Source organism: Leopardus geoffroyi, chromosome D2 (genome assembly GCF_018350155.1).
Source record: "Leopardus geoffroyi isolate Oge1 chromosome D2, O.geoffroyi_Oge1_pat1.0, whole genome shotgun sequence".
In the NCBI taxonomy this organism is placed as follows: Eukaryota; Metazoa; Chordata; class Mammalia; order Carnivora; family Felidae; genus Leopardus; species Leopardus geoffroyi.
This window is the reverse complement of record NC_059334.1, coordinates 62,890,166-62,916,904: the sequence shown is the minus strand read 5'-3', so window position 1 is coordinate 62,916,904 and position 26,739 is coordinate 62,890,166. Positions and strand designations below refer to the sequence as shown.

The 26,739-nt window shown below is 39.8% G+C and overlaps 1 protein-coding gene across 4 annotated transcripts in view; it reads left to right on the top strand.

Annotated features, from left to right (window-relative positions):
• Positions 1–3,521: 3,521 nt before the first annotated feature.
• The window catches only part of CFAP43 (cilia and flagella associated protein 43), a 122,097-nt gene continuing 98,879 nt past the window's right edge, over positions 3,522–26,739 (top strand). For all 4 annotated transcript variants that reach the window (XM_045438814.1, XM_045438813.1, XM_045438815.1 and 1 more), the window contains exons 1-6: positions 3,522–3,698; positions 4,698–4,951; positions 9,667–9,763; positions 15,158–15,325; positions 18,763–18,913; positions 25,161–25,320. In XM_045438814.1, coding sequence (XP_045294770.1) covers positions 3,634–3,698; positions 4,698–4,951; positions 9,667–9,763; positions 15,158–15,325; positions 18,763–18,913; positions 25,161–25,320 — 895 coding nt within the window. In that variant the 5' untranslated portion in view covers positions 3,522–3,633. The remainder of the gene's footprint in view (positions 3,699–4,697; positions 4,952–9,666; positions 9,764–15,157; positions 15,326–18,762; positions 18,914–25,160; positions 25,321–26,739) is intronic.

Here is a 26,739-nt window from a genome sequence, read left to right as displayed (position 1 = left end):
CATTCATTACTTACATTTCTTTTTACCCAGAGAAACAATGTTAATTTCTTGCTTTTTTGACTTTTCATGTAAACATTGCTACCTTTCACAAAAAGCACATTTATTCATCTACTTAATGAAATGCGTTCCAGTATGCTGTATAATCTTTTCCCATGTTTAAATGATCCTAGAAAACCGAGTTAGTGGGTGAAATTTTTAGTGAAAATTCATCTTTCAGATATCATGGAGTTTGACTGGGACCCAAGAGAAGCCAGGAATGAAACAATCTCTTAGTGGGAAACAAGTATTTGTTGTTGTTGTTCTGTGGCTGGTTGTGGACAAGTTTTGGTTTTATGGTTCAATGAACTTGAATTGACCACTGCTTTTTGGGGGCATTGAGCTGAGTTCTACAAAGGTATAAAGCTTAATGCTGAGGATTAGGCTTATTCTTTCCAGGACTAGTGTAAGGGTGATAGAGAGGAGATTTGCAAGGAGAAAAGGAGTTGAGAGGTGTGGGTTGTGCTTAGGTGGGTTGGATGCTTCCCCCAAATGGTGGAACATACTAGTTGTCACCTTAGGACACTCAGGGCTGCTCCTTGGGGTCACCGATTAGAGAAAGTACTTGTTTCTAGAGAAAGATTTTGTTTCTACTGTTTATAAATCTTTCAGAGTGAGCAGTGAACAGATTTTCCTGATTCACCCCTACCAGTCCATTTCCTGGGGATGATCTATATTTCCCGCTGCAGACTAAGAAAGGCCACTAATCTTCCTGTAACTGACATGATGTAAAGGATAGGGCGTCTCTTCACGAATATCAACAACAGATATCACAGAAACCCAGCTGGAGACATTTTTTTAATCTAAACTGCAGTCAGGGTTTCATGCAGTAAGATAGCTATAAAATGGGGTTTTCCAATTTGATTCCATTTCGTTTCTCTTTTGCTCTAGCACTGGGCAAGTTCAGGGTTTCCAGGGTCATGGCTGATGCCAGCCTGGTCAGTATCTCTTTTCCAGAGTACATACTTCCTGCCTCCCTTATATCTTCTACCTACCATTTATTTACCCAGTGGCAGGATTTGCCTCATCACATTCTTCTCTGGTGTGGGCTTTAAAATGCTCAGGTTGTGGTTAGGGGTGCCTGGGTGGCTCAGTCGGTTAAGAATCTGACTCTGGATTTTGGCTCAGGTCATGATCTCACAGTTTGTGAGTTTAAGCCCTGCATCCGACTCCTCACTGACAGTGTGCAGAGTCTGCTTGGGATTCTCTCTCTCCCTCTCTCTCCCTCTCTCTCTGCCCCTCCCCCGATCACTTTCTCTGTCTCTCAAAATAAATAAACTTAATAAATAAAATGCTCAGGTTGTGGTTAAAGGTATGTTTGGTGGGAGGGCTTAGTCAAAACACAAATACAAGCCAACTAGTGAGGAAGTGGCAGCAGAAACTGTCCAGGGTTTAGGAATTACCAGAGGGGAAGGCTTGACTTTTCTTTATGCCACTTCCCCCTGTGACTGAGAAATGTGGGATTTTGTCACCCAGTTTTGTGAGGTTCTTTAACACTAAGCACTGCATGTGTGTTGCCTTCCATTTCAGCAAAAAAAAAAAAAAAAAACAAAAAACAAAAAAAAACAAACAATCTTTAGAGCAGAAACACACGTCTCTGATTCTTCTTCACCCCATCTCAGTGAAGGGTACCACTCTCTTTGACTATGATAATCAGAAATCCAAGATCATCCTTGATTCTTCCTTTTCTTTTACCCCTCTTTATCAATCCAACACCAAATCCTATAGATTTTTACCTTCTAATTTTTAGACTGATCAGTGGTCTTTAACTAGGGGTGATTTTACCCCCCCCCCCACTATAGACATTTGACAATGTTCATAACATCTTTTTAAGTTTATTTATTTATTTTGAGAGAGAGCGAGCAAGAATGTGCACAAGAGGGGGAGGGGCAAAGAGACAGAAAGAGAATCCCAAGCAGGCTCCGCACTGTCAGCACACAGCCCAATGTGGGGCCCGAACTCACAAACTGTGAGATCATGACCTGAGTCGAAATCAACAGTCAGATGCTAACCAACTGAGCCACCCAGGTGCCCTTAGACATTTTTGATCGTCCCAACTATGGAGGTGCTACTGGCAGAGGTGCTAATGGCTAAACATCCTGCATGCAACTCCCCACCAACCCTCCAGTGCCAATAGTGGTGAGCACGAAAATCCTGTTTTGCATCCCTTGCTGGGACCCTTAGGCTCCTAACATGTCTTCTATTTCTATTTTCCCTATTCTCCTAGTCAAGTGATAATCTTCCTGCAGTCAGAATCTTTTGTAAACATAAATCTGATCATGTCATTCTCCTGCTTAAAGTTATTTAATGTGTTTGCATTGGCTTTTAGGAGAAAGAGCAGAATTCTCAACTTGGCTTTTACCTGGCTCTTGGTTCCTTCTCCACCCTCATCTTCAGTATTTTCTTCTCATCTCCCTCTGCTCCAGGCACATTACTCTTCCCTGTTCATCCAATCTGCTGTCCTGTCCTAACAGTTTACAAAACTCTCCTCTGCCCATCCTACTCCTGCCCCCCAACCTCCACCCCAGCCCCTAGCACCCAGCCCCCCGCAATGGCTCCTCATCCTTCAGCTCGCAGTGAAAATGGCGCATGCGCACTGAAATCATCTCTGCCCATTCAACTAGATGAGGATCTCAACATAGGCGATCACAGTATCATGCTCCTTTTCTTCTTAATTCAACCTATAATTCTGTATCTGTGTAATGATGTGGATGTCAATCCTTATCTTCCTGGACTCCACCAGTCTCTAAGTTCCAAGAAGGAAGACATTTTATCTCTTTTGCTCATTATTTTTTTTCAAGTGACTAGCACCATGCACGGGAGATACTCAGTAAATATTTGTGTACGAAATGAAGGCCAGAAGGTGGCAAGACAGGGAAGAAAGAACTAAGGAAGAGAAGGGGAGGCCAGTGAGGAGGAGACGAATAGAAAGGAAGAAAGGGAAAAAGGGTACGACAGGGAAGGGAAGAAACAAGAACAAGATGTGGCCTTCCAATCAAGTTACTTCCTGGAGATGTCTGCCTCCTTGAGGTAGCGGAGGGTCCGTTTGAGAGTGTAATATAGTAATTAAAGGCTAGGAACTCTAAATTTAGACGATACCGATACCTGGTTTTAAGTCCTAGTTTGCAGTCTTAGGCAAGTTCTTTCTCGCATCACTTACACTTTGCTTATCTATAAAGTGGGGCTGATGGGCGATTTGAAGAGTAAATGAAATAATGCCTGCATGGCGCTCGGAACGACGTCTGGCGTGGTCAGCACACAATATTAATTCTGCTATTGATATTTATTAATAGTGTAATTATTTGCCCCGGGCAAGGGCCACTCAGCACGCATTCTTAAGGGCCCGCCCCACGCTTAGCTCGCCGCTCTCCCATATGCTGAGACGCGGCAGCACTTCCACCAATCCGCTAGGTCCGAGAGGGAGCATGCAGACAGGGTATAGCCAATGGGAGCATGGGTTACAGTCTCCTGGATACGGTGGTAACAGCGGACGCTTTGCAGTCTGAGCCGCAGAGGACCTCAGAGTAACGAACGGCTGCAGACCCGAGTGGGCTCGGGCATTTTCTCCCCGGGGCCGGGCTGAGAGAAACCTAGCCCATGGCTCACGGCCGGGAGCGCGAGGAGAACGCCTACGCCTCCGTCGGCCCTTCCCTGTCCGTGAGGTGCGGCGTCCTCCGCCCAGCGACTGCCGGGTCTCTCGGAAACTTCCTTCTGACCCAGTCCCCTCCCTACCCTCTTCTTTCTCCCATTCTCTGGACCTGCTCTCCTGGAAACTTTGAGCTCTTGTCCTTTACCTCCCAACGCCCTCCTGCAGACTCCCTCTCTGTGTGACTTCTTAGTGACCACATCTCCAGCTGTTTGCACCCCTTCGTTTTTCTGCGACCCTCCCCTTTCTCGCTTACCCACGATTGCTCTCTTCCACTCTTCATTTCTGCCTCCTCTTTCTGGCTCAGTATTCCGTTTTCTCCTGATTTTTCAAACATACCCACCACCCTACACACACTCCCATCCTTTCCTCGTCATCCTTGGGGATTTACCCTAAATTAGGACCGTCAGTCCCTTCCTTCTATCCACTAACTTTGGAGCTATTTGCATTTTTTAGTGGTCTTTGGAAAGCACAAACAGCTGCACAGATAGAAGGTGGTATTTCTTCTACATTCTTGAGTGTTACCTGCACTCTGTTACTGTTTGATTCTGTATCCTGTACTCTCCAGTCGTGTTGACTTAATTCCATTTATTTTCTGCATTCTATCCGTTTTTTTCCCATCTAAAATACAGCTATACACACTTCATCTTGGTAAAGAAACAGTTTTCTACTTGACTCACAACCACAAAGTAGGCTGCCCTATTCAAAGTTTTTTTTTTTTTAAAGCTTGTTTAAAAAAAAAAATGTTTCTTATTTTGAGAGAGCGTCTGCGCGAGCGAGCGCGCGAATGGGGGGAGGCAGAGAGAGGGAAATGGAGGGAAAGAATCCCAAGCAGGCTCCACACTGGTCTCACAGCCAGCATATGTCTTCTGTTATCTTAGAGATTGTTTTGGGCAGAAAGGAGGTAAAAATAGAATAGATGTGTTTCAAATATTTTGATGCCCTTTTGTTTGCTTTGTTTAAAAAAAGTATTTGAAATGGATTATATTGATGGTGATATATTTTTTTCCCAAAGATGGGTCCAAGGATTCCCTAAGCAGAATGTTCATTTTGTCAACGACAGCACCATTTGCTACCCTTGTGGGAATTTTGTAATATTTATTAATATTGAAACCAAGAAAAAGACTGTACTTCAGTGTATGAATGGAGTTGTGGGTGTTGTGGCAACTAATGTTCCTTATGAAGTTGTGGCTTTTTCCGACCGGAGGTTAAAACCTCTCATCTACATATACAACTTTCCTGGATTGACCAGAAGGACCAAATTAAAAGGTAACCTGCAAGACTCGTAATCTGCCATAACTGAAGGATTTCTTTATGTGACCAAACCTCGTGCTTACAAATGAAGGGTGTTTTTGGTTTGTCAGTTTGTTTTTTTTTGTTTTTTGTTTTTATATCGCACATTTTAAAAGTAGGATCGGGCTGATCACAAAGAATTTAATCAGTGTACTGCAGCCTTGCTACTCGAAAGTCTGTGGTCTGTTTATCTTCAACATTGGCATCACCTAGGATACCTGTTATAAATATGGAAACTGCTCCCATCCCAGACTTACTGAATCAGAATCTGCATTTTAGTAAGATTCTCCAGGTGATTGATATGTACATTAAACTTGATAAGCACTGGCCTAGTAGACTATTACAGCACTAAATGCAGTTTGAAACCTTTTTCCAGAATACTTTTTTTTTCTTTTATGATGATTTATTGAAAATCCAGGTAAATTGAGGTCATACAAGTTCTAAAGTCTCTGAGCCTCAATTTCCTTAGGTGTGGGGATAATGGTAGTATCTACTGTTAAGGCTGTAGTGATAATAAATGTAATTATATATATATATTATGTATATATCCACATGACATATATGAATATCACACACACACATATATAATATGTCAGTCACTGTTACCCAACATTTACTATAATTAATTTATTCACAGATACATGTGACCCACAGTGGGCTGCTGCACATTTACTGGAGTTTCCATCTAATGATTCCCTCATTTAACACATCATGGATAGAAAGCCCAGGAGAGCTTGGGACTGGTCTTAGTCCTTTGGACTTATTGGTCAAATAAGTCTTTGGGTTAAGCCAGGGAGTTTCACTATAATTGATAGCATTTTATTTGTGGGGAAATTTGTGTTCTCAACAGATTAAAACAACTTATAAAACATTGCCTATTCATACATTGGTAACTGTCTATATGGACTGTAACTACTCTTCATCTTTAAAATTTCCCCAGCTTTGTTATTTTGACTATAGCCCTGTCGAAGCAATTAAAAGTTAATTCAAACCAGCAGCCAACATTTATATTAAAAAATGAAACTCTAAAGGCATTCACAATAAAATATGACCAAGTCATCAAGGATAGCTGTTGTTACCACAGTTATTTAATATAAGCCTGGAATTTCAAGCCAATGCAACAAAATATGAAACAAAAATCATAGCTATAGAAGAAGAGATTATGGGTAATGCAATGGTCTACTAGGACTAATAAAAGAATGCTCAGTAAGATGCTGGTTTCAAAATATTCACATAGCTAAGGTGATTTAAATACTTAGAACTGATTCAAGAAGAAATGTGAGTGACCTCAATGAAAACTACAAAAATATCATTGATTTAAATTATTTAAGTATATAGAGACATATTCCTGAGTGGAAAGTCTTGTTATTATATAGTTCATAGAAAATAATTCCTAAGTTTATCGTGTTTTAGACAGCAAGGAGTACCTAAATGAAATGATTCTGAAGTTCTTCCAGAACAACAAAAAGTAGAGATGGGAATAATTCGAAAGAGAATGATGGCATGATAGAGGGTCCTTTTAACATGATGCTATAGCGATTAAGAGTGTGATATTGGTGTAGGGATCACCACATCAGTGGAAGAGTTGAAGAGAGGGTACAAGCTTAGAATATATAAAAGCTAAGTATATGATGAATGATACTCTGCATTCCTTCCCCCAAAATAGATAATATAGATTGTTCAGCAATGATGCTAAGAAAACTATTTGAGGGGTATCTGGCTGGCTCAGTTAGTGGAGCATCCAACTCTTAATCTCAGGGTCTTGAGTTCATGCCCCATGTGGAGTGTAGAGATTACTTAAATAAATCAATAAATAAATCTTTAAAAATTTTAAACAGAAAACTATTTGAGCAAACATATCAAGTTTGATACTCATGTTATACTGAATGTCAAAACATACATCAGATAAAAATAAGAGTTCAATATAAACAGCAAACCATTTGAAAAGTAGCAAATATGGTAGAATATTGAAATGATTTGGATGGGGAAGAAATTTTCACACAAAGGAAATAGCTAAAAATAGAAAAATTGACCTATTCATACAAATTTAAAAATTAAGAACATTCAAAACACCATGAAAAATTAAAAGGCAAATAATAAACTGAGGAAGATACTTGGAAATAATATGATCAAGTATTTTTAGAGAGTTTATGAAACAATAAGAAAAAGACCCAAACATCCCATTAGAACAGTGGAAGAAGAAATTGCCCAAACCACAAAACTACAGATGACCAAAATATCAAAAAATATTCCATCTCAATATTCATTTTAAAAATTGATATTTGAACTGAGATGAGGTTTTTCTCCTTATCAAGGTCACAGTTTTTTTTAAGCTGATAACTGCTAGGTGGAGCACAGTGAAATTGGTAGCACACTTTCTTGCTGAAGGTGGGAATAAGGTGGGAGTAAGACTGATAGAATCTGGGAAGTAAACATTACCGTATTTGACCCAGTTAAGCTCAGTTGAAGAACTAGAATTCAATTTTAAGGAAATGAGAAATAGTCAAAGATGTGTATGCACAGGAGATAAAGGCACTATCATAATAGAAAAAAATTGGAAACCACCTACATCCCCAGTAATATGAATATGGTTAAATATGTGAAAATATCCCATAAAGGGTATTATATAAGCATTAAAAATTGATTTTGAAGAATTATTAATGACAAAATGCTCTATATAATGTAAATAGGAGTAACACTGTATGATCCAAGTTTTTAAAATGAATTATTATACATAATATTTAAACCATGATTGTTATAGCTATAAAAAGCAATGTTATGTATTTTTTCAAAGTTATATTTAAGCAAAAAAAAAAATGTTTATTGACAAGCATAGAAGAAAATACCAGAAATTTACCAAATTTGGTAGTGAGATTACAGAGGATATATTTTCTTGTAAAGCTTTTTATTGGGGGGGAGGGGCACATGGGTGACTCTGTCAGTCTCTTGACTTCAGCTCAGGTCATGATCCCAGGGTTGTGGGATAAAGTACCACATTGGGCTCCTTGCTGACTGTGGAGCCCGCTTGGGATTCTACCCCTTCCTCTCTCTCTGCCCCTCCCCCAATTGTGCATGTGAGCTCTCTCTCTCTTTCAAAACTAAATAAACATTAAAGCTTTTTTTCATATTCAAACATCATGCATTTTTAGAAATTTAAAATAAATAAAATATGAAATGAATAATCTTCATTTATGAGAGGAAATATCTATAGTAAGGATAGAAATTATTGAGGCCTCTATTCCACAGAAAACCTTTTATTTTTGCTCAGTTAATACAAGTTTTCTTTGTTAATCAAACCGGGCTAAATAAATTCAACAAACAACAAAGTTTAGCGTTATATTCTAGTCGGTTAAAGTGAGAAGGGCAAAAAAAGCAGGAAACAACCACGAAAAGTACCGAGAACTAGCAATAGAGACCTGCATGTGAAAAAGACATGGGAGAAGGCAGAACTTGTACCTATGGAACCACATTGAAAAACAGCAGGTAGAGTGGGGGAAACCGGATCTTTATACACAGGAGGGCAGAAGCATACTTCCTTGTCTTAGCGTCCTCATGACACACATTGTAAACACATCGTTACTAAGGTTTTTAGAGTCATGTTTCATGTCTTCAACTACAGGGATGGATGAGATAGAACTTTTTATAATTGTTCCTAGAACCAGAAGATATTAAGCAAAGGGCCTGGTGTGGCCCAAGACATAGAGACATGGAAGTAAGCTGGAATGATTACAACTCCCCAAAGTATTTAAAAAAATTTTTTTCAACGTTTATTTATTTTTGGGACAGAGAGAGACAGAGCGTGAACGGGGGAGGGGCAGAGAGAGAGGGAGACACAGAATCGGAAACAGGCTCCAGGCTCCGAGCCATCAGCCCAGAGCCCGACGCGGGGCTCGAACTCACGGACCGCGAGATCGTGACCTGGCTGAAGTCGGACGCTTAACCGACTGCGCCACCCAGGCGCCCCTCCCCAAAGTATTTAAAGTTGTTTGAATAACTTTTCTAATTACAGTGTTTCATATATTTATGGAGCATGTTCTAGTTCTTGGGTCATTTCAAATTATACGACATCCATGGTTCAATACGCTCAGTTCTTATTGAAGTCTAGGGACAGTGACCTAATGGTCTTAATTTACTCTCATATCTTTAATTTTTTATTTTGAAAAAGAATTTTAGTGTTAATTTTTGAAAAAGAGACAGAGCATGAGCAGGGGAGGGGCAGAGAGTGAGGGAGACAGAATTCAAAGCAGGCTCCAGACTCTGAGCTGTCAGCATAGAGCCTGATGAGAGGCTTGAACTCAAGAGCTCTGAGCTCATGACCTGAACCAAAGTCGAATGCTTAACTGACTTAGCCACCCAGGTGCCCCCCTAATTTTTTTCTTTTTTTAAAAAAGTAATCTCTACACCCACTGTGGGGCTCAAACTCAATATCGAGAGTTGCATGATTTCCCAACTGAACCAGCCAGGTACCCCAACTCTAATGTCTAAAAAAAAAAAAAAAAAAAAAAAAAGGAATTTTAACGTTGCTTTTAGCTTTCTGTTCATAATCTTAGAAATTACCTAGGAGATTTGTTATTCCAGAAGCTGAATGCTTTTGAATTATGTGAAAATCATTAGATAAGGGAGATAAACTCTAAGACTGTAGTTAATCTGAACACAATGATTAAACCCTTGTAACTGATTTTATATTTTAGGAAGTGTTCTTCTGGACTACACTTTACTTTCATTCAGTTATTGTGGCACCTACTTGGCTAGCTACTCCTCTCTCCCAGAATTTGAACTGGCCCTTTGGTAAGTCAGTGTGCTACAGCATTCTTTTCATTGGATTACATTTTAATCTTGTCTGGATTATATAAAAGGACATATACATGCAAAATGTGCAACAAGGAAAAATGGAAAGAATAAAAGTTTTGATTATAAGGTTTAATAGAGTTGCTACTTTTAGGCATAAAATTTGGCAGGGCAAAAGCTATATGGGAGTGAAATTATCATCTTTCCTTTTTTGTTAATGTGTTATAATAGTTCCTTTGTTGGGTAAAGAATGACAATTGCATACAGTTTCATCTTTCCTTCAAATAAATGGTAGCAACTCTTTTTTTGAGTTGTGTGTGTATTTTCCACTAATGATGAATTTAAGATGTTCTCTATATTAGAGTTCAATTTGAAGTAATTATAATTAGTATTTTAATTTTAATTAGTAAAGTAATGTTTTTAGAGACATTAGAAGAGTTATATGTTCAGAGAGTGGAACAGCACAGCACATTTGCCAGCTGTATAGGAAATATCTGTGAGTAAGACACATCTGTGGTCTTTGCTGGGTCATTTCATGTGGCCAGTTTCAAAGTTGTACTCACTCTTCCATCCATCATATAAACTCCTGCAATAGACAGTTTTCCGTTTTTAAAAATATTTTATTTTTAAGGAATCTATACACCCAATATGAGGCTCGAGCCCACACCCCTGTGATCAAGAGTCACATGCTCTACCAACTGAGGCAGCTAGGCACCCATCAGGGGGAGTTTTTCTTTTAAGGGGAAGTACAAACTGTTCAGAGAATGATTGAAGATACTCCTTACACACCAGCATTTCTTATACAAAAATATAATAATCTAGGTTCAGAGAACTACATTTAGTTTATTTGGTTTCTTTTTTTTTTTTAACAGCTTTATTGAGGTATGATTGGCATATTAAAAAACTCACATATAAGAATATAATTTGATTAGTTTTTACTTGTGTACACAGCCATGAAACCATCACCATAATCAAGATAATAAATATATCTATCACCCCCAAAAGTTTCCTTCTGCTCCTTCATGTTTCCTTATGGGCCCTTCCACACTTACACCATCCCTGTCCCAACCCTTGGCCCCTTTCCCCAGGTAGTCACTGATGTGTTTTCTATCACTCTGGATTTGTTTGCATTTTCTAGAATTTTTTATACAGGGAGTCATCCATTATGGACTCTTTTGGGGTCGCGGGAGCCTGGCTTTCATGCAGCATAATTATTTTGAAATTCTCTTATGCTCCTGTGTGTGTCAATATTTCATTCCTTTCTATTCCATGGAATGCATATACCACAGTTTATTTATCCACTCACCTACTAATGGATATATTAGTTTGCTGGGGCTGCTATTAACAAAGTACTACTAAGTGGTTGAAATAATAGAAATTTAGTGTCTCACAGTTCTGGAGGCTAGAGGTCTAACATCAAGGTGTAAACAGGGTTGGTCTGTTCCGAGAGCTCTGAGGGAGAATCTGCTCTAGGCTTTTCTCCTTGGCTTGTTAATAACTGTCTTCATGTTCACATGGTGTTCTCATTGTATGTAGATCAGTCTCCAAATTTCCCCTTTCCTTTTTACAGGGATACTAGTCATATTGGAATAAGGCCACACTAAATGACTTCATTTAACTTAGTAAACACCCTGTTTGCAGATACAGTCACATTCTGAGGTACTGATAGGACATCAACAAATGAATTTGGGGGGACACAGTTCAACCTATAGCAATACTTAAAGGATAAGTAGGAATCAACCTTGTGAAGAAGATAAGGAAGAGAATTCTAAACAGAGGAAAGGCATGTGCAAAGGCCATGAGGTCAGAGAAAATATGGCAAGTTTGAAGATTTAATTAAGAGATCATAATGATGGCAACCAGAAATGGGTCATGAGAGGTAAGCCTAGGCGGTCAGTCTGAGGCTGAGGCTGGCTCGTGAGCAGCCTTATAAATAAGTGACCATGTAATTTATCATGCAAGTCAGGACACTTGAGAGTGAGAGGGGATGTTGTCAATAATTAAACCAGGAGAATACTCACCCTATGCCTAAGCCATGCTAATAGGCACATCCTTTATCCTAAAGGTGATGGGAGGCTGTTAAAGGGTTATAAGCAGGGATGTGACACGAGCAGATCTGTGTGTAAGAAGCCTCCTTCTAGCCATGTCATGGAAAGTATATTGGAGGGAAATAGGCATGAACATGAATTAGTAGGCTTTGGTGGCTCAGGTGAGAGATGACTGTGGCATGGACTACGGTGGTGGGAGTAGGGACAGAGGGAAGTGGAGAGATTTGGAAGGTGTTTAGGAGGCAGTACCATGGCACTTGGTGACTGAATGTTGGGCGTGGTGCTGAGGGAGAGGGATAGCTGAGGTTTTTACCCAGAGTTGTGACTTTGACCACTTATGGTCATTATGGTTCATGTCAGAAAGATGTCAAGAACACAGGTAGAGGGAAGTTGGAAGCGGCAATGGGGGAAGACCAGCTGAGACAAACTGAGGTGAGGGTGCCTGAGATAAATAAATGGATATATCTAGTTGGGGCAACTGATAGATCAGTTAGGATAGTTAGATAGTTAGGATAGATAGTTAGGATTTAAGTTCAATTTCTGTCACAGAAACCCAAATCATCCTAAAGTGGTTTAAACAAGACAGAAGGTTCCTTCAAGTTCACTAGTCTGGGTATGAGTAGCCCATGGTTGGAATGGTGGCTCCCTAGTCTCGGGCCAGTCTGCCTCTAACTTGTTGCTCTCCCTCTCTTGGAGTGTTGCCCTCATCTCTAATGTAAAGTGGGGCACTGCCCATGTATTTTGGGGAGCCAGTGGGAAGGGAAAAAGATAAAGAGGAAGGCACAAACCTTTCTTGGAATGCATAGCTTAGACGTTGCACACATCACTGCCACTTATATCCCACTCACCAGCTTAGCCACAAGCCTTGTGGAGCTACAAGGGACACTGGAAAATTTGGTCCTCAGTGTGGGTAACCACGTGGCTGGCTAAAGACTAGGAGTTCTGTTACTCACAGAAAGAAATGGAGAAGAGATGTTGAGGGACACAGTGCCTCTGCCACAGATGTACAGGACTGGAGCTCAAGAGAGAGCTGAAGTTTGGGAGTTGTTAAAGTGGTATTCAAAATGCTGGAAGCAGATAAGAACACTCAAAGAAGAACTTTGGGCCAAACCTAGAGAGCACCAATAAAAGGGTCTGAAAGAGGAAGAGAAACCTAGGAAGCTCAGAAGGAGTAGTTATGAAGGGAGGAGGGACACTGAGCATGGGGGCTTTCCAGAATGTGCCTCAACCAGTGTTCCTTAGAAAGTGGAGTCTGAGGTAACAGCCCCTGAGCCACTTCTTTAGTGGGGAGTGCAATCCCAGGAAGGAGGCAGGTGGAAGTGGGAAAGTGGAGGGAGGCAGGGAAGGAAGAGAGCCAGCATCAGGGCACATTACTTTGCCGGCCAAGTGCATTACTCTTCACTTGGTGCCAAGTGCAGTCGATTGTTTGGTCTCACAGATGGTCTTCTGAGAGGCAGAATGAACTGTGAACATGGAAAGTCCTTGGTCAGTGACAGACAGTAGTAGACTAGGAAGAGGGGAGGAAGAGATGAGAGTTTATCCACTGACTCTTGTTATCCCACTGAGTGGGATATCCCTGCACAGAGTGTTAACAGCCATACTCTCTGATTTATTTAGACCTCCCGCATGTCATTTCCAGGGGCACATGGGAGCCTCTGGGTATGTGGAGCAGGCATGAGGTGAGGCACAGGTGGGGTGTGCCTACATGAAGTTCGTCAAAGCCTACACAGTCAGACAGCCACTGAGTCAGCTAGGCAGAACAGGTGATGAAGGCCCCAGAAAGAGGCATGAGATGTCCCCTAAGAGGTGTGTGACAGAGATCCCAAGAGTCATTTCAGAAGATCATTGTGAGCAGTGTCAAATCCTGCAGAGGTCAAGTTAGACAAGGACTGAGAACTGTTGGATTTAGGATGAAGGTGGATATTGGTGGGTCTTGGAGAGAGCTGTGTCAGTGGACTGGTGGTGACAAGGAGCAGATTTCCAGGCATGAGAGAGAGCTGGAGTGAGAAAGAAGAGGCAGAGAGTTTAGAACAACTCCAGGAGTTTGGCTCACAGGGGAGGGCAGAAAGACATGTAAGGGTGAGATTGAGGGAAGGCTTTTTAAAAGATGGTGCAGATGAACATTTAAGTGTTGTCAGGAAAGAGGAGAGAGGGAGAGTCTGAAGATGTAGAAGAGAATGAATAATGGAAAAACTAATGTTCCTAAGGAGGCAAAGACCCCCCACACAGGTGGCGAAAATAGCCTTAGGTCAGAGGAAGTACATGCCTTCCACTGTAACAGGAGGAGGAAAGAATGATGCATATCCTGATAGCAGAAATTTGGGGAGAATTCCCAGGCGATAGCCTCTATCTTCTTAATGGGATCTCTTCACTGAAAGGAAGAAGGAGGTGGAGAGGTTGGAGACTTCAGGAGAGTGGAGAATATTAAAAATATTCTCCCCTTATTGAGAGAATGAGAGAGAGAATGGACCAGAGAAACACAGCAGGATGCGAGGGTTATTGAGGGTCCAAGGGTGGGGGCATTAACCATGAATTTATAATGTCACAGACACACATAGTCCTCTGATCTTTGTTCCAATGTCTCCAGCATCCTGGGCTTTCAGTTCTATCCATCCAGGGTTGATGGTTGGTCCAGGCATCTGAGGCAGAAAGTCAAAAGATTCAGGGAACCAGTGATACCAGTAAAAGAATGGCTGACATGAGAGACAGAACACTTGTGATGGAGGTGGAAGGAAGTGAGAGCAGGAGGGTGCCAAAAGGCAAGGTGAGCTCAGTAAATATTAATTCCATTTCCCAGTCAGAAGCCTGAATGGAGTGCTAGCTCCTTGGAGGAGGAGATAGCTCACATTTATTTTTCCTCCCATTTCATCTAATAAAAGAACTTGCCCATGGTAGGGACTCAGGATACTCTCTCAAATGGGTAAATGAATGAAATATTTTAAAGTACTGATTTTTAAAAGTCAGTAAATAATCAATGGTATCAATGTGTATAGTGAACATAGGTCAATCTGGAGTATTCATATATAGTGTGTTGAGATTTAGATACTTGTTTTTCAGCAAGTGTGATGATATATTCCATTTTCTAGATTTGGATGATTTAAATTCAAATTTAATAAGGAAGATAAAATAGCCTTGATAGCACATGACAGGGTAATATTGTTAAAACACACAGTTATTTTGCTTTCTTAGAAGGGTAGAGCATAATTATTAATAAATTTGATATTAATATCATGGATTAAATAAATTATATCATATATTGAGACTCAATATATGTAATTAGATAAATGGTCTCAAGATGTCAAGTTAAATGAATTATTTTTTTTACCAAACACAATTTCTCTCTAAGGAAATGGGAATCAAGTGTCATTTTATGCAAGAAGTCACAACCTGGTGTGGATGTAAGCTGCATGACTTTTAACCCTATGAACTGGCGCCAGCTGTGCTTATCAAGTCCAAGTGCATTGACCGTGTGGACCGTTGAAAAAAGTAACCAGGAGCATTATTTAAAAGCAAGGTAAGAGGGGCGCCTGGGCGGCGCAGTCGGTTAAGCGCCCGACTTCAGCCAGGTCACGATCTCGCGGTCCATGAGTTCGAGCCCCGCGTCAGGCTCTGGGCTGATGGCTCAGAGCCTGGAGCCTGTTTCCGATTCTGTGTCTCCCTCTCTCTCTGCCCCTCCCCCATTCATGCTCTGTCTCTCTCTGTCCCAAAAATAAATAAACGTTGAAAAAAAAAAATTAAAAAAAAAATAAATAAAAAAATAAAAAAATAAAAGCAAGGTAAGAGACTTAGTTACACAACAAGGTGGTGGTCTTATTTTGCATTCATGTAATGTGATTGCATCAGTTTGATGAATTAACTGGCTTTATATGTACATATTAAACATCTTCAGTTGTAGCATCTTTCTTTTTTTTTTTTTTTTAATTTTTTTTTTCAACGTTTATTTATTTTTGGGACAGAGAGAGATAGAGCATGAACGGGGGAGGGTCAGAGAGAGGGAGACACAGAATCGGAAGCAGGCTCCAGGCTCTGAGCTGCCAGCACAGAGCCCGACGCGGGGCTCGAACTCACGGACCGCGAGATCGTGACCTGGCTGAAGTCGGACGCTTAACCGACTGCGCCACCCAGGCGCCCCAGTTGTAGCATCTTTCTACATGTGTAATTCCCTTGGAGTGATTACTTGCATTTTGAAAGGATTCTCTATGACCTGGTTTCTCAATGAATTTCTTCTAAATACCAAGTCATCCTCGAGCCTTTTCCAACATGATTTAATTTACCAAAATTTGATTTCCTTTACAATTTCAAAACATGCCTATTTATATGAAAAAAGGATGGTTATGAGTTTTTGCTCCTATTACTTTGGTGTACAACTGGAATCTCAAAAATAAGAAACTTTTAGATATAGAAAACATATGGATTATACCTTAATTCACATAACCTCCAAACAAAAGGGTAGTTGCATATAGTGGAGTCATGGGAATTACCTGCTTAATTAGAACTGGGTCAAAAAGAAGTATGTGACCAATGTCCTGGTAATAGCTGATGATTATGGTGCCTTTGTTAAAGGAGTTTAAAGACTCAAGGTGCCTCTGAACTGACTATTCTCAATGTATTCCACAAAGTCAAAGACTAAGTTGATGCTGGGTATATACATCCTTGAAATTGCAATTTTTGAAAAATTGCCTTCTTAAGAAAAATGTAAAGTTTTCTAAATGGAGAATCCTAAAAAAGACACCTCTTTCTGTGCTGTACCCTTTATGTCTCAATTTCACTTTTTTTTTTTTTTTTTTTAATTTTTTTTTTTTCAGCGTCCATTCATTTTTGGGACAGAGAGAGAGCATGAATGGGGGAGGGGCAGAGAGAGAGGGAGACACAGAATTGGAAACAGGCTCCAGGCTCTGAGCCATCCGCCCAGAGCCCGACGCGGGGCTCGAACTCACGGACCGCAAGATCGTGACCTGGCTGAAGTCGGACGCTTAACCGACTGCGCCACCCAGGCGCCCCTCAATTTCACTTTTATAAGAACCCGACGAATAATCAAATCTGTCTCAAGGCAGAGACATTCATAAAATGGGTAATGTCTCTATCAAATCCTTGCCAAGGTGGGCAAGTAATTGGTCCCAGTATTCTCTCCTTTTGCTTGCCTTGAATATTCTCTTCTAGTTCTGAATGTTGAGTTGTGACTTTTCTATAAGCAGCTAAAGTGAGAGGCAAAGTGAGTGGATTGTCGTGGTTCAGAAAGCCAGCAGGATTAGAAAACATTGAAGCCTTATATTTGAATAGTAGGTACTGTTTTTACATGATCCATTTTTAAAATTATTTATCATTCATAAAACATAACCAAGGAAGTTTTAAATTTAAGGCATAAAGCCATGAATTCTTCAAACGCCCTTTTATAGCTGTATTATGGATTAAAAGTAGATGTATGGTATATTTGAAAATGAATTCTTGATATTGGAGGTTGTAAAGGTAGCTAAATACAACCTACATGTACAGATGGTCCTTGACTTAGGATGGTTCTACTTAAGATTTTTTGACTTTGGGATGTTGTCAAAGTGATATACATTCAATAGAAACCATACTTCACATTTTGAATTTTGCCCTTTTCCCAGGCTGGAGATACATGGTACAAAACTCTCATGATGCTAGGCAGTGGCAGCTGCAGCTTATAGTCAGCCACGTGATCACAGGGTAGATAACCTGTGTGCTGACCACTATCCCACACCTTTACAACCATTCTGTTTTTTACCTTCATTATAATATTCAAGAAGTTACTTGAGATATTCAGCACTTCATTATAAAATAGGCTTTGTGGGGGTGCCTGGGTGGCACAGTTGGTGAAACATCCAACTCTTGATCTCAGCTGAGGTTGTGATCTCATGGGATCGTGAGTTCAAGCCCTGCATGGGGCTGTGTGCTGATGTCTGCTTGGGATTCTGTCTCTCCTTCTCTCTGCCCCTTCTCTCTCTCTCTCTCTCTCTCTCAAAATAAATAAATGAACATAAATGAATGAATGAATGAATAAATAAATGGCTTTGTGTTAGATGATTTTGCCCAACTGTAGGTTGGCAACTAATGTAGTTTGCCTAACTAATATAGGTGTTCTGAGTACATTTATGGGAGGGTAGACTAAACTATGATGTTCAGTAGATTGGATGTATGAAATTCATTTTGACTTAGGTAGGATATTTTCAACTTATGATGGCTTTATTGGGACATAACCCCATCATAAATCAAGGAAGATCTGTACGTTTATTTTGGCCCACATTGATTTTTATTTGAATTGATTGCCAACATTTAATACTTGAGAGATTTCTCATAAATATCCAGATTATGATAGTCTTTCAAAATTCTGGAACCACAATTCTCAGCAAACCCTCTTGGCTAGAACTGAGTGGCACCTACCACCTTTTGGAGGGAACACACTTTCCCATTTGCCACAGTCCCCCACCTGGCTATGCATCGCCTGCCTGACCTCTGCCTGTACAATCCCAGCTTTAGATATTAACTTTGAAAATTTTCAAAAATCCCTGTGTGCTTAATTTATAACTGCATTACTTGTCCTTTTGCGATATGTTTTTTTTTTTTTAACGTTTATTTATTTTTGAGACAGAGACAGAGCATGAACAGGGGAGGGGCAGAGAGAGAGGGAGACACAGAATCTGAAACAGGCTCCAGGCTCTGAGCTGTCAGCACAGATCCCGACGCGGGGCTCAAATTCACAGACCGTGAGATCATGACCTGAGCCGAAGTCGGACACTTAACCGACCGAGCCACCTAGGCGCCCCGCGATATGTATTTTTAAATCTACTACTTGGTGTTTATCTGGTTTGGTTGCGTGTTTGTTTTTTACAAGTTACATTACCTCCCCACCTTGTTTATCACCAATATGCAGTTGCTCCATCAGTGACTAGTTTTTGTTAATGATTATTCTGATTTCTCTTTTTCCTAAAGGTCAGTAAAACTACCTATGGAAGACGGGTCATTTTATAACGAAACAGATGTAATTTTCCCCACCTCGTTGCCCAAGGATCTTATCTATGGACCGGTGCTCCCACTGTCAGCCATTGCTGGGCTAGTAGGAGAAGAGGCAGAAACTTTCAGGGTAATTACCTGGCACCTCTTCCTGTTTGCCTATTTGATTCTCATAACCATCTCATGAGACATGCAGGATAGAGAGAAGATCATCCTGGGTTTTTAATACAGATTAGCCCTGGAGACCATGAGAAATGAAGTCTCTGGGAGGATGATGACTGGGAGGTTGGTTGACTGGGAGGATGATGACACTGATAATAGAAACAGAGAGCTGGGACCTGATTTCATTTTTGGACATATTGAATTTGGGATGCTGGGAAGACATCCAGATATAGGTGCCAGGTGGAAATTGGGCCATCAGTCCTGTTGCTGGGGTGTAGAGGGCAGGGCTGGAAACACAGAAACCAGAGTCATTACCACAGAGGGAATAGTGGAGGACTGGAGCAGGGGAGGGATGATAGAAAGGAGAGAAAGGGTGCCAGGCAAGACAGCCAGAGAGGAAACCGATTTGTTAAGAGTTGAGACTTAGTAGAAGAGTCTGAGAAAGAACAATCACAGAAGTAAGAACAAAGCCAAGAGAGAACAAGGCCATGGAAGAAAGTTTCTGAAGGGAGTTTGTTAACAGCTACACACTCATTCAAGTCAACATATATATCAAGCTTCTTCTATGTAGCAGGCACTGTTTTAGGCAATGGGATCACATGATGACCAACCAGGCATAATTCCGACCCTTTGGAGCTTATATTCTATCAGGGAGACAAAACAACAACAACAAATAAAGAGATACATTAAATCATTGCAAAATGTAATAATTATTATAATGGGAAAAATGGGGGAAGAGATGGAAGTGAGGAAGAGATTAACATGTGTTGGTCAAGGAAGGCCCCTGGGGAGATGACATTTACACTGAGACCTGAAGGACAAGGAGACTCAGTGCTACAAACAGGGTCAAGAGTATTCAGTCAGAGGGTACTGTAGGTACAAAGGCCCTCGGGGAAGAAAATAAATCAGTGTGTTGGAAGAGCTAAGAAAACTTGTGGTGGCTACAGCACAGTAAATGAGGGGGATCTGCAGTTGTAGGTCAAGAGGTAGGTGGGGAGCTCACTCAAGGCCTTTGGCATGAAGGTGAGGAGCTCTGTTAGGCTAAGCCTAATGATTGTGTTAAAACTCCAAGCCAAGGATGAAGGAAGTGAAGCTCCCAAATGTTTTTGTCCACTGAGAACTGAGTCCAAGAGAACTGAGATATAGATGTTAAAAATAATTCAACATGGTAATTAGTTTGTTAAAAATTTCTGGCCACCAAGAGAAAAGGTTGTGTATGCTCTTAGTATTTCCTCTAAAGGATGACAATTATTCACTTTTTCAATACTGAAAACCACCAATTCCTTTTAAGAGGACAAATCCTAGCCTTAGAAATACAACCACGCTCAGCCACAGTGGGGCAGCAAAGTAAATACAAATAGATGAACCGTCAGGGTTTACAACTTGAAAAAAATGTTTCTACGTTTAGTATTTGATGCCTAGAAACCCACATTTTCAACTATCTTGAATCTTTTCTTCTGCAGTAAAATTCTGTAGGAGCCCTCATCTTTCACATTTGCACCAGCAGGATGAACCCTACATAAAATATGTAAAATTCAGGCATCTGTCTTTATCATTTGAAAAATGCTATAAAATGCCTTCATTAAGTACTGTAATGTGGAGTCACCATTTTTTTTTAATGCTCATAATAAACAGACATCTTTGTTTCCTAGGACTTTTATACTCAGTGAATTTTAACCTTTTTTTTCTGAAAACAGAATTTTAATGCTAAAGTTTGACATTTTTATTTATTTTATTTTACTTATTTATTTTTGAGAGAGAGAGACTGCACATGTGCACAGGGGAAGGGCAGTGAGAGAGGGAGAGAGAGAATCCCAAGCAGGCTGTGCACTCTCAGCACAGAGCCCAATATGGTACTTGAACCCACGAACCATGAGATCATAACCTGAGCTGAAATCAAGAGTTGGACGTTTAACAAACTGAGCCACCCAGGTGCTCCTAAAGTTCCACATTTTAAAATCACACAGGGAATATTAATAAAGCATGTACTTTATATTTATATTGGAAATTAAGCTTTCCAATATTTACTTTTTCATCTTATAGATAAGTAAGGTGAGAAAAATGGCTAAAACATTGATTAATGTCTATACAATGAGTGGAAGCATAACCAAAAATAGATCTCAAATGTCTTGATTCTTTTCCTTTGTTTGAATGACATTTCTTGTGACTTGGGTATCAACCAATGGCAAAGAAATCAGTAATGAATTGATCTGTATAAGAGGAGTCTTCAAAATTGATAAGCTATGAACTTTTGCAAAATTGCAAACATTAAATACTACCATTATGTCTCTTGTAGCCAACATTATAGGCCTGCCTCACATTACACAACCTATTTAAGGCATGAGAAACAGTATCTAGCAGTACCATGGGGGAAAATCAAAGGCAGATGTTATCTGGGCAGAAACTGGATCCAAGATAATGAATTTAATCTCAAGTGTCCAGTTTTCTTTTTCCATCTACCTTAAAAACAATAGAAGTAAGTAAATAGGAATTCCTTTTATAAACTCAAGTATTCTGAAACATTTGGATGCTTACATTTTCTTTTTTCTTTTTTAATTTTTTTTAATGTTTATTTCTGAGAGAGACAGAGAGCACACAAGCAGGGGAGGGGCAGAGAGAGAGGGAAACACAGAATCTGAAGCAGGCTCCAGGCCCTTAGCTGTCAGCACAGAGCCCGACACAGGGCTCGAACCCACGAAATGTGAGATCATGACCTGTGCCGAAGTCAGAGGCTTAACCGACTGAGCCACCCAGGCACCCCAGATGCTTACATTTTCTAAAGCAATATTGAGTTAGACTCAAAATTTTCATGTTCAGTCTTCAAGTGACCAAAATTTTTGATTTGTGATTCCAGAGAGCTGAACAATGGGGTGGCATTAGAACAAATATTTTTAAACACTATTTTCTTTTAAAATTTCAGAATTTTTAGAATTTAAAATTATTGCTTCTGCTCACATAATCCATATAATATCACATTCATTTTTCAATGGCACAGAACATATTTATTGATGAAGAGAGTAATAGAAAGACAAGCTCAGGTTTATCTTAAAGTAAGAAAAGCCACACACAATACTAGTTTAACATATTAAGGCCAGAAAACTCCAAGTTGTAATCCTCACTTTCCGTTGCATACCCATAGATTCACTGATGTGAGAACTAGATATGTGTGGGGTTTTTAAAAGGTTTTTCAGCCCATTGCCATACCAGGTAAGAGTCTGTCCCTTTGTAATATATAGCCTAAGGTTAGATGTCATCAAGACAACCCAAGAAACTTAAATAATCGTGATTAAATAATGGCATTCAGTGAGTAACTCTTCCCTAGGAGTCAAATCTCAATTAGACACCACAAATGTGTCACTAATCAGCAGCAGTTTAATCCTTTTGAGGGATTTTGCCCCCCTTTTTGGCCCATAGGGTGGCCAGATTATTAATCCAGTATTTATTTTTTAACAATCCAAGGCTATGAGGGCATGAAATAGATCAGTCATTGACCAAAGTCAATATATCCTTATACCCTGATATATTGATTTTGGTCAATGATTGATTTATATATGCTTATACTCTGATATATTAACTTTGGTCAATGATTGATCTATTTCATGCCCACCATTTGCAGCAACGTGGATGGAACTGGAGGGTATTATGCTAAGTGAAATAAGTCAGTCAGAGAAAGACAGATACCATATGTTTTCACTCATATGTGGATCTTGAGAAACTTAACAGAAGACCATGGGGGAGGGCAAGGAGAAAAAAAAGTTACAGAGAGGGAGGGAGGCAAGCCATAAGAGACTCCTGGATACTGAGAACAAACAGGTTTGATGGGGGGTGGGGGAGAGGGGAAAATGGGTGATGGGCATTGAGGAGGGCACTTGTTGGGATGAGCACTGGGTGTGGTATGGAAACCAATTTGACAATAAATTATATTAAAAAATATATATCCTTTTAAAAAATTATCATGGTGACTGCTGCTATGTAGGATTTTTGCCTTAGTCATCAAGGTCCATTCCAAATGATAACTCTTTCTCCATACTTTGTTCACTCCACCAAAAAGAACCAATTGCTTTCTCATCAACACTCCCATGATATTTAAACATTCCTCTGCTATAACCTATCATGTTTCCTGATTCTGATATTTCTTAATACTTCTTCCCTCACCTAAGTGATCATTCTGTTGAGAAGAGGGATCCCTTAGGACTTGGCACAATGCCTGGTATATCAGCAACATCCAATAAATGTTTAAATACAAGTTATGTAACAAATTTATGTCTGTTGAGAATCTAGTAGAAATACTTTGACAGCAGTATACCTGCTTTACCTTGGACCTACAAATCTTTCCTAAATTAAAAGAACAGTATATACTACATTGTTCAAGTAATTGAGTATTTATTAGAAAGGTAGCTTGTATATATTGAGGAGTTTCTAATGGAAAAATTACTGTTTAATAGGTTTACAGTATTCCCCAACTGTAGAACCTATTCCAACTTCTGCTTTATGTTTATCCACAGCGTTTGTCAACATATAATATTCTATATGGTTAACTTCTTAGCTTATTTTTATTCTGTTTCCCTTCACCAGGACATAAGCCCCATGAGGGCAGAGATTTGTGTGTGTGTGTGTGTCTGTTTTGTTCACTGCTACATCCCTGTGCCTAGAACAGTACCTGGAATGTAGTAAGTGTTTAATAAATATTTTTTAGATGAATTAAAAATGAATGAAAGAATGAAATAAACATGGAGGTCTCAAGGTATTCAAAAATTCTGTTAATTTGGCCAATAGCTTATTAAAATTTTTTTTCTGTTCCAATGGGTGTAAGGATCCTAAAGATAACAAAAACATTACTTTCTAGCTAATGCAATTCTAAACAGTGCTATAGTATAACCAAAAGCTCAGACAGTAATAACTAAGTAAGTAAACTAGTATATTTGATTTGTTTAACTAGAAAGGAAGCAGTCCTGTGTTATGTATTCTGAATTCATAGTTTTAATCAGTGCTGTGGGGCATATGCCCAAAATAGCTGCCACAGCTGCCTTGACCTCCAGGAAGGAAAGCAGGGAGGCCTTAACTTATGAGGAGACCTGCTCTGTGCTGACAGAAGAGCGTGTCCCCTGTGGAACATGAGTATTTAAAGCTGCAGGGGCCATATTACTGAGGTATTACCGTCTAAGGCAGAGACCAACAAACTGTGGCCAGTTTTTATATGGCCCCAAGCTAAGAATGGTTTTTGCATTTTTTATTGGAGTGTTTAAAAAAAAATAAAAGGGATATGTGACAGAGACCTATGTGGTCCACAAAGCCTAAAATATTCACTACTTGGTCCTTTACAGGAAAAGTTTGCCTTAGATCCTTGGTCCATATTGTTCTTACTTCCCGAAGCCAGCTTTTCTTTTAGGCACATTCCATAGATGTTGTGTCTTTCTCTTTGAGTTTTTCATGGTATCAAAATCACATAGGATGTTTCATGAACCAAATTAGGCCACCAAAATCAGGCACGTGTCCTCTTTTCATTTCCCCTAAAAACTATGCCAGAGGATCTGGGTCAACTTCTCCATAACCACTCAAGGAAAATCATATCTGTGCCCCCTGCAGAATCAGGAGGGTGAAATGATGACAAAAGTTTTCCTCAGGGTGATTTTAGCTAGACAATGTCTTTCTTAGATTCGAGATAGCAAAAAAGTCTCCCAAGAAGCAGTGTAGGAGTTATTACTTAAAATTTTCATGAAACCCTGTGACACTAGAACTCCAAATATGCTGGCAAGACCATCTTATATATTCTTAGTGAACTAAAATATAGAATGATAAGTGGAGCAAGGAATGGTAAGTTCACTTAGCTCTTGGCAAACAGGACCAATGAATTGAAAGGATATGAGTCCATATTCATTTGTTTCTTTCTGGAAGTTATTCTCTTGGGTATTTCTCTGGCTCTTAAGCCATGAATGTTGTCTCTCTCTCTCTCTCTTTTTTTTTAATGTTTATTTATTTTTGAGAGAGAGAAAGAGAGACAGAGTGCAAGTGGGGGAGGGGCAGAGAGAGAGGGAGACACAGAATCCATAGCAGGCTCCAGGCTCTGAGCTGTCAGCACAGAGCCAGATGAGGGTCTCCGACTCACAGACTGCTAGATCATGACCTCAGTTCAAGTCCGCCGCTTAACTGAATGAGCCACCTGGTACCACAGCCATAAATGTTGTTAACACAAGGTTTCTAATCTTTTCCTAAAGCCTAAAGACGATCTATATCCTTTGCTTCACCCAACTATGCATTGCTGGACTCCAACAAATGACCTATATATTGGCTGTGAAGAGGGTCATCTTTTAATGGTTAATGCAGAAACCTTGAAGGTGACTATACTTAATAAGATAGAAGATACGACATCAAGGGGTGAGAAACTACTTTGTTTCATTATTCCCAGAAATGTAGCCACTGGTGATGGTTTTACACTTGAAAATGGATGTTTGTTCCTTATTTTTCTCTTGCTTGGAGACCTCTTTGATTCTTTCTTTTCCTTTATCCCATAGTTAATTACCAAGTCTTGTGCATGTTCCTTCTAGCTAGTGTTCTATGCTCTGGGCATTCTGCTGCACTCTATGTGTATATTTCATGTAATCCTCAAAACAACTTTATAAAGAGATACATTTTCATCTCCATGAGAAAGATGAAAAAAACGTAAGCATTGAGAGGTTAAGGAAAATTCCCAAATTCACATAACTGGTAAACTGTGGAACTAATACCTGAACACAAGCAATAAGACTTCAGAGTCCATTGGGGCACCTGGGTGGCTCAGTTGGTTAAGTGTCTAACTCTTTTTTTTTTTTTAAGCGTATTTATTTTGAGAGAAAGAGAGAGTGCATGAGCAGGGTAGGGGCAGAGGGAGAGGAAGAGAGAGAGAATCCCAAGTAGGCTCCACACTGTTAGCACAGAGCCTGACATGGGGCTCAAATTCAGGAACCATGAGATCATGACCTGAGCCAAAACCAAGATTCAGACATTTAATCGACTGAGACACCTAGGCACCCCAAGCGTCCAACACTTGATCTCAGCTCACGTCTTCATCTCAGGGTCATGAAATCAAGCCTCACATTGGGCTCTGCACTGGACATGAAGCCTACTTAAAAGAACTTCAGAGTCCAAGTTATTTTATTTTATTATTTTTTAAATTTAAATCCAAGTTAGTTATCATTTAGTGTAATAATGACTTCAGGAATAGACTTTAGTGATTCATCACTTACATATAACACCCAGTGCGCATCCCAACAAGTGCCCTCCTTAATGCCCCTTGCCCATTTAACCCATATCCCCACCCAACACCCCACCAGCAACCCTCAGTTTGTTCTCTGTATTCAAGAGTCTCTTATGGTTTGTATCCCTCTCTGTTTTTATACTATTTTTGCTTCCCTTTCCTTATGTTCATCTGTTTTGTATCTTAAATTCCACACGAGTGAAATCATATGATATTTGTCTTTCTCTGACTGACTTATGCCACTTAGTATAATACACTCTAGTTCCATCCTTGTTGTTACAAATTGTAAGATTTCATTCTTTTTTATTGCCAAGCAATATTCCATTGTATATATATATACCACATCGTCTTAATCCATTCATCCTTCAATGGACATTTGGGCTCTTTCCATATTTTGGCTATTCTCAATAGTGCTCCTATAAACATTGGGGTGCATGTGTCCCTTTGAATCAGCACAACTGTATCCCTTGGATAGATACCTAGTAGTGCAATTGCTGAGCCATAGGATAGTTCTATTTTTAATTTTTTGAAGAATCTCCATACTGTTTTCCAGAGTGGCT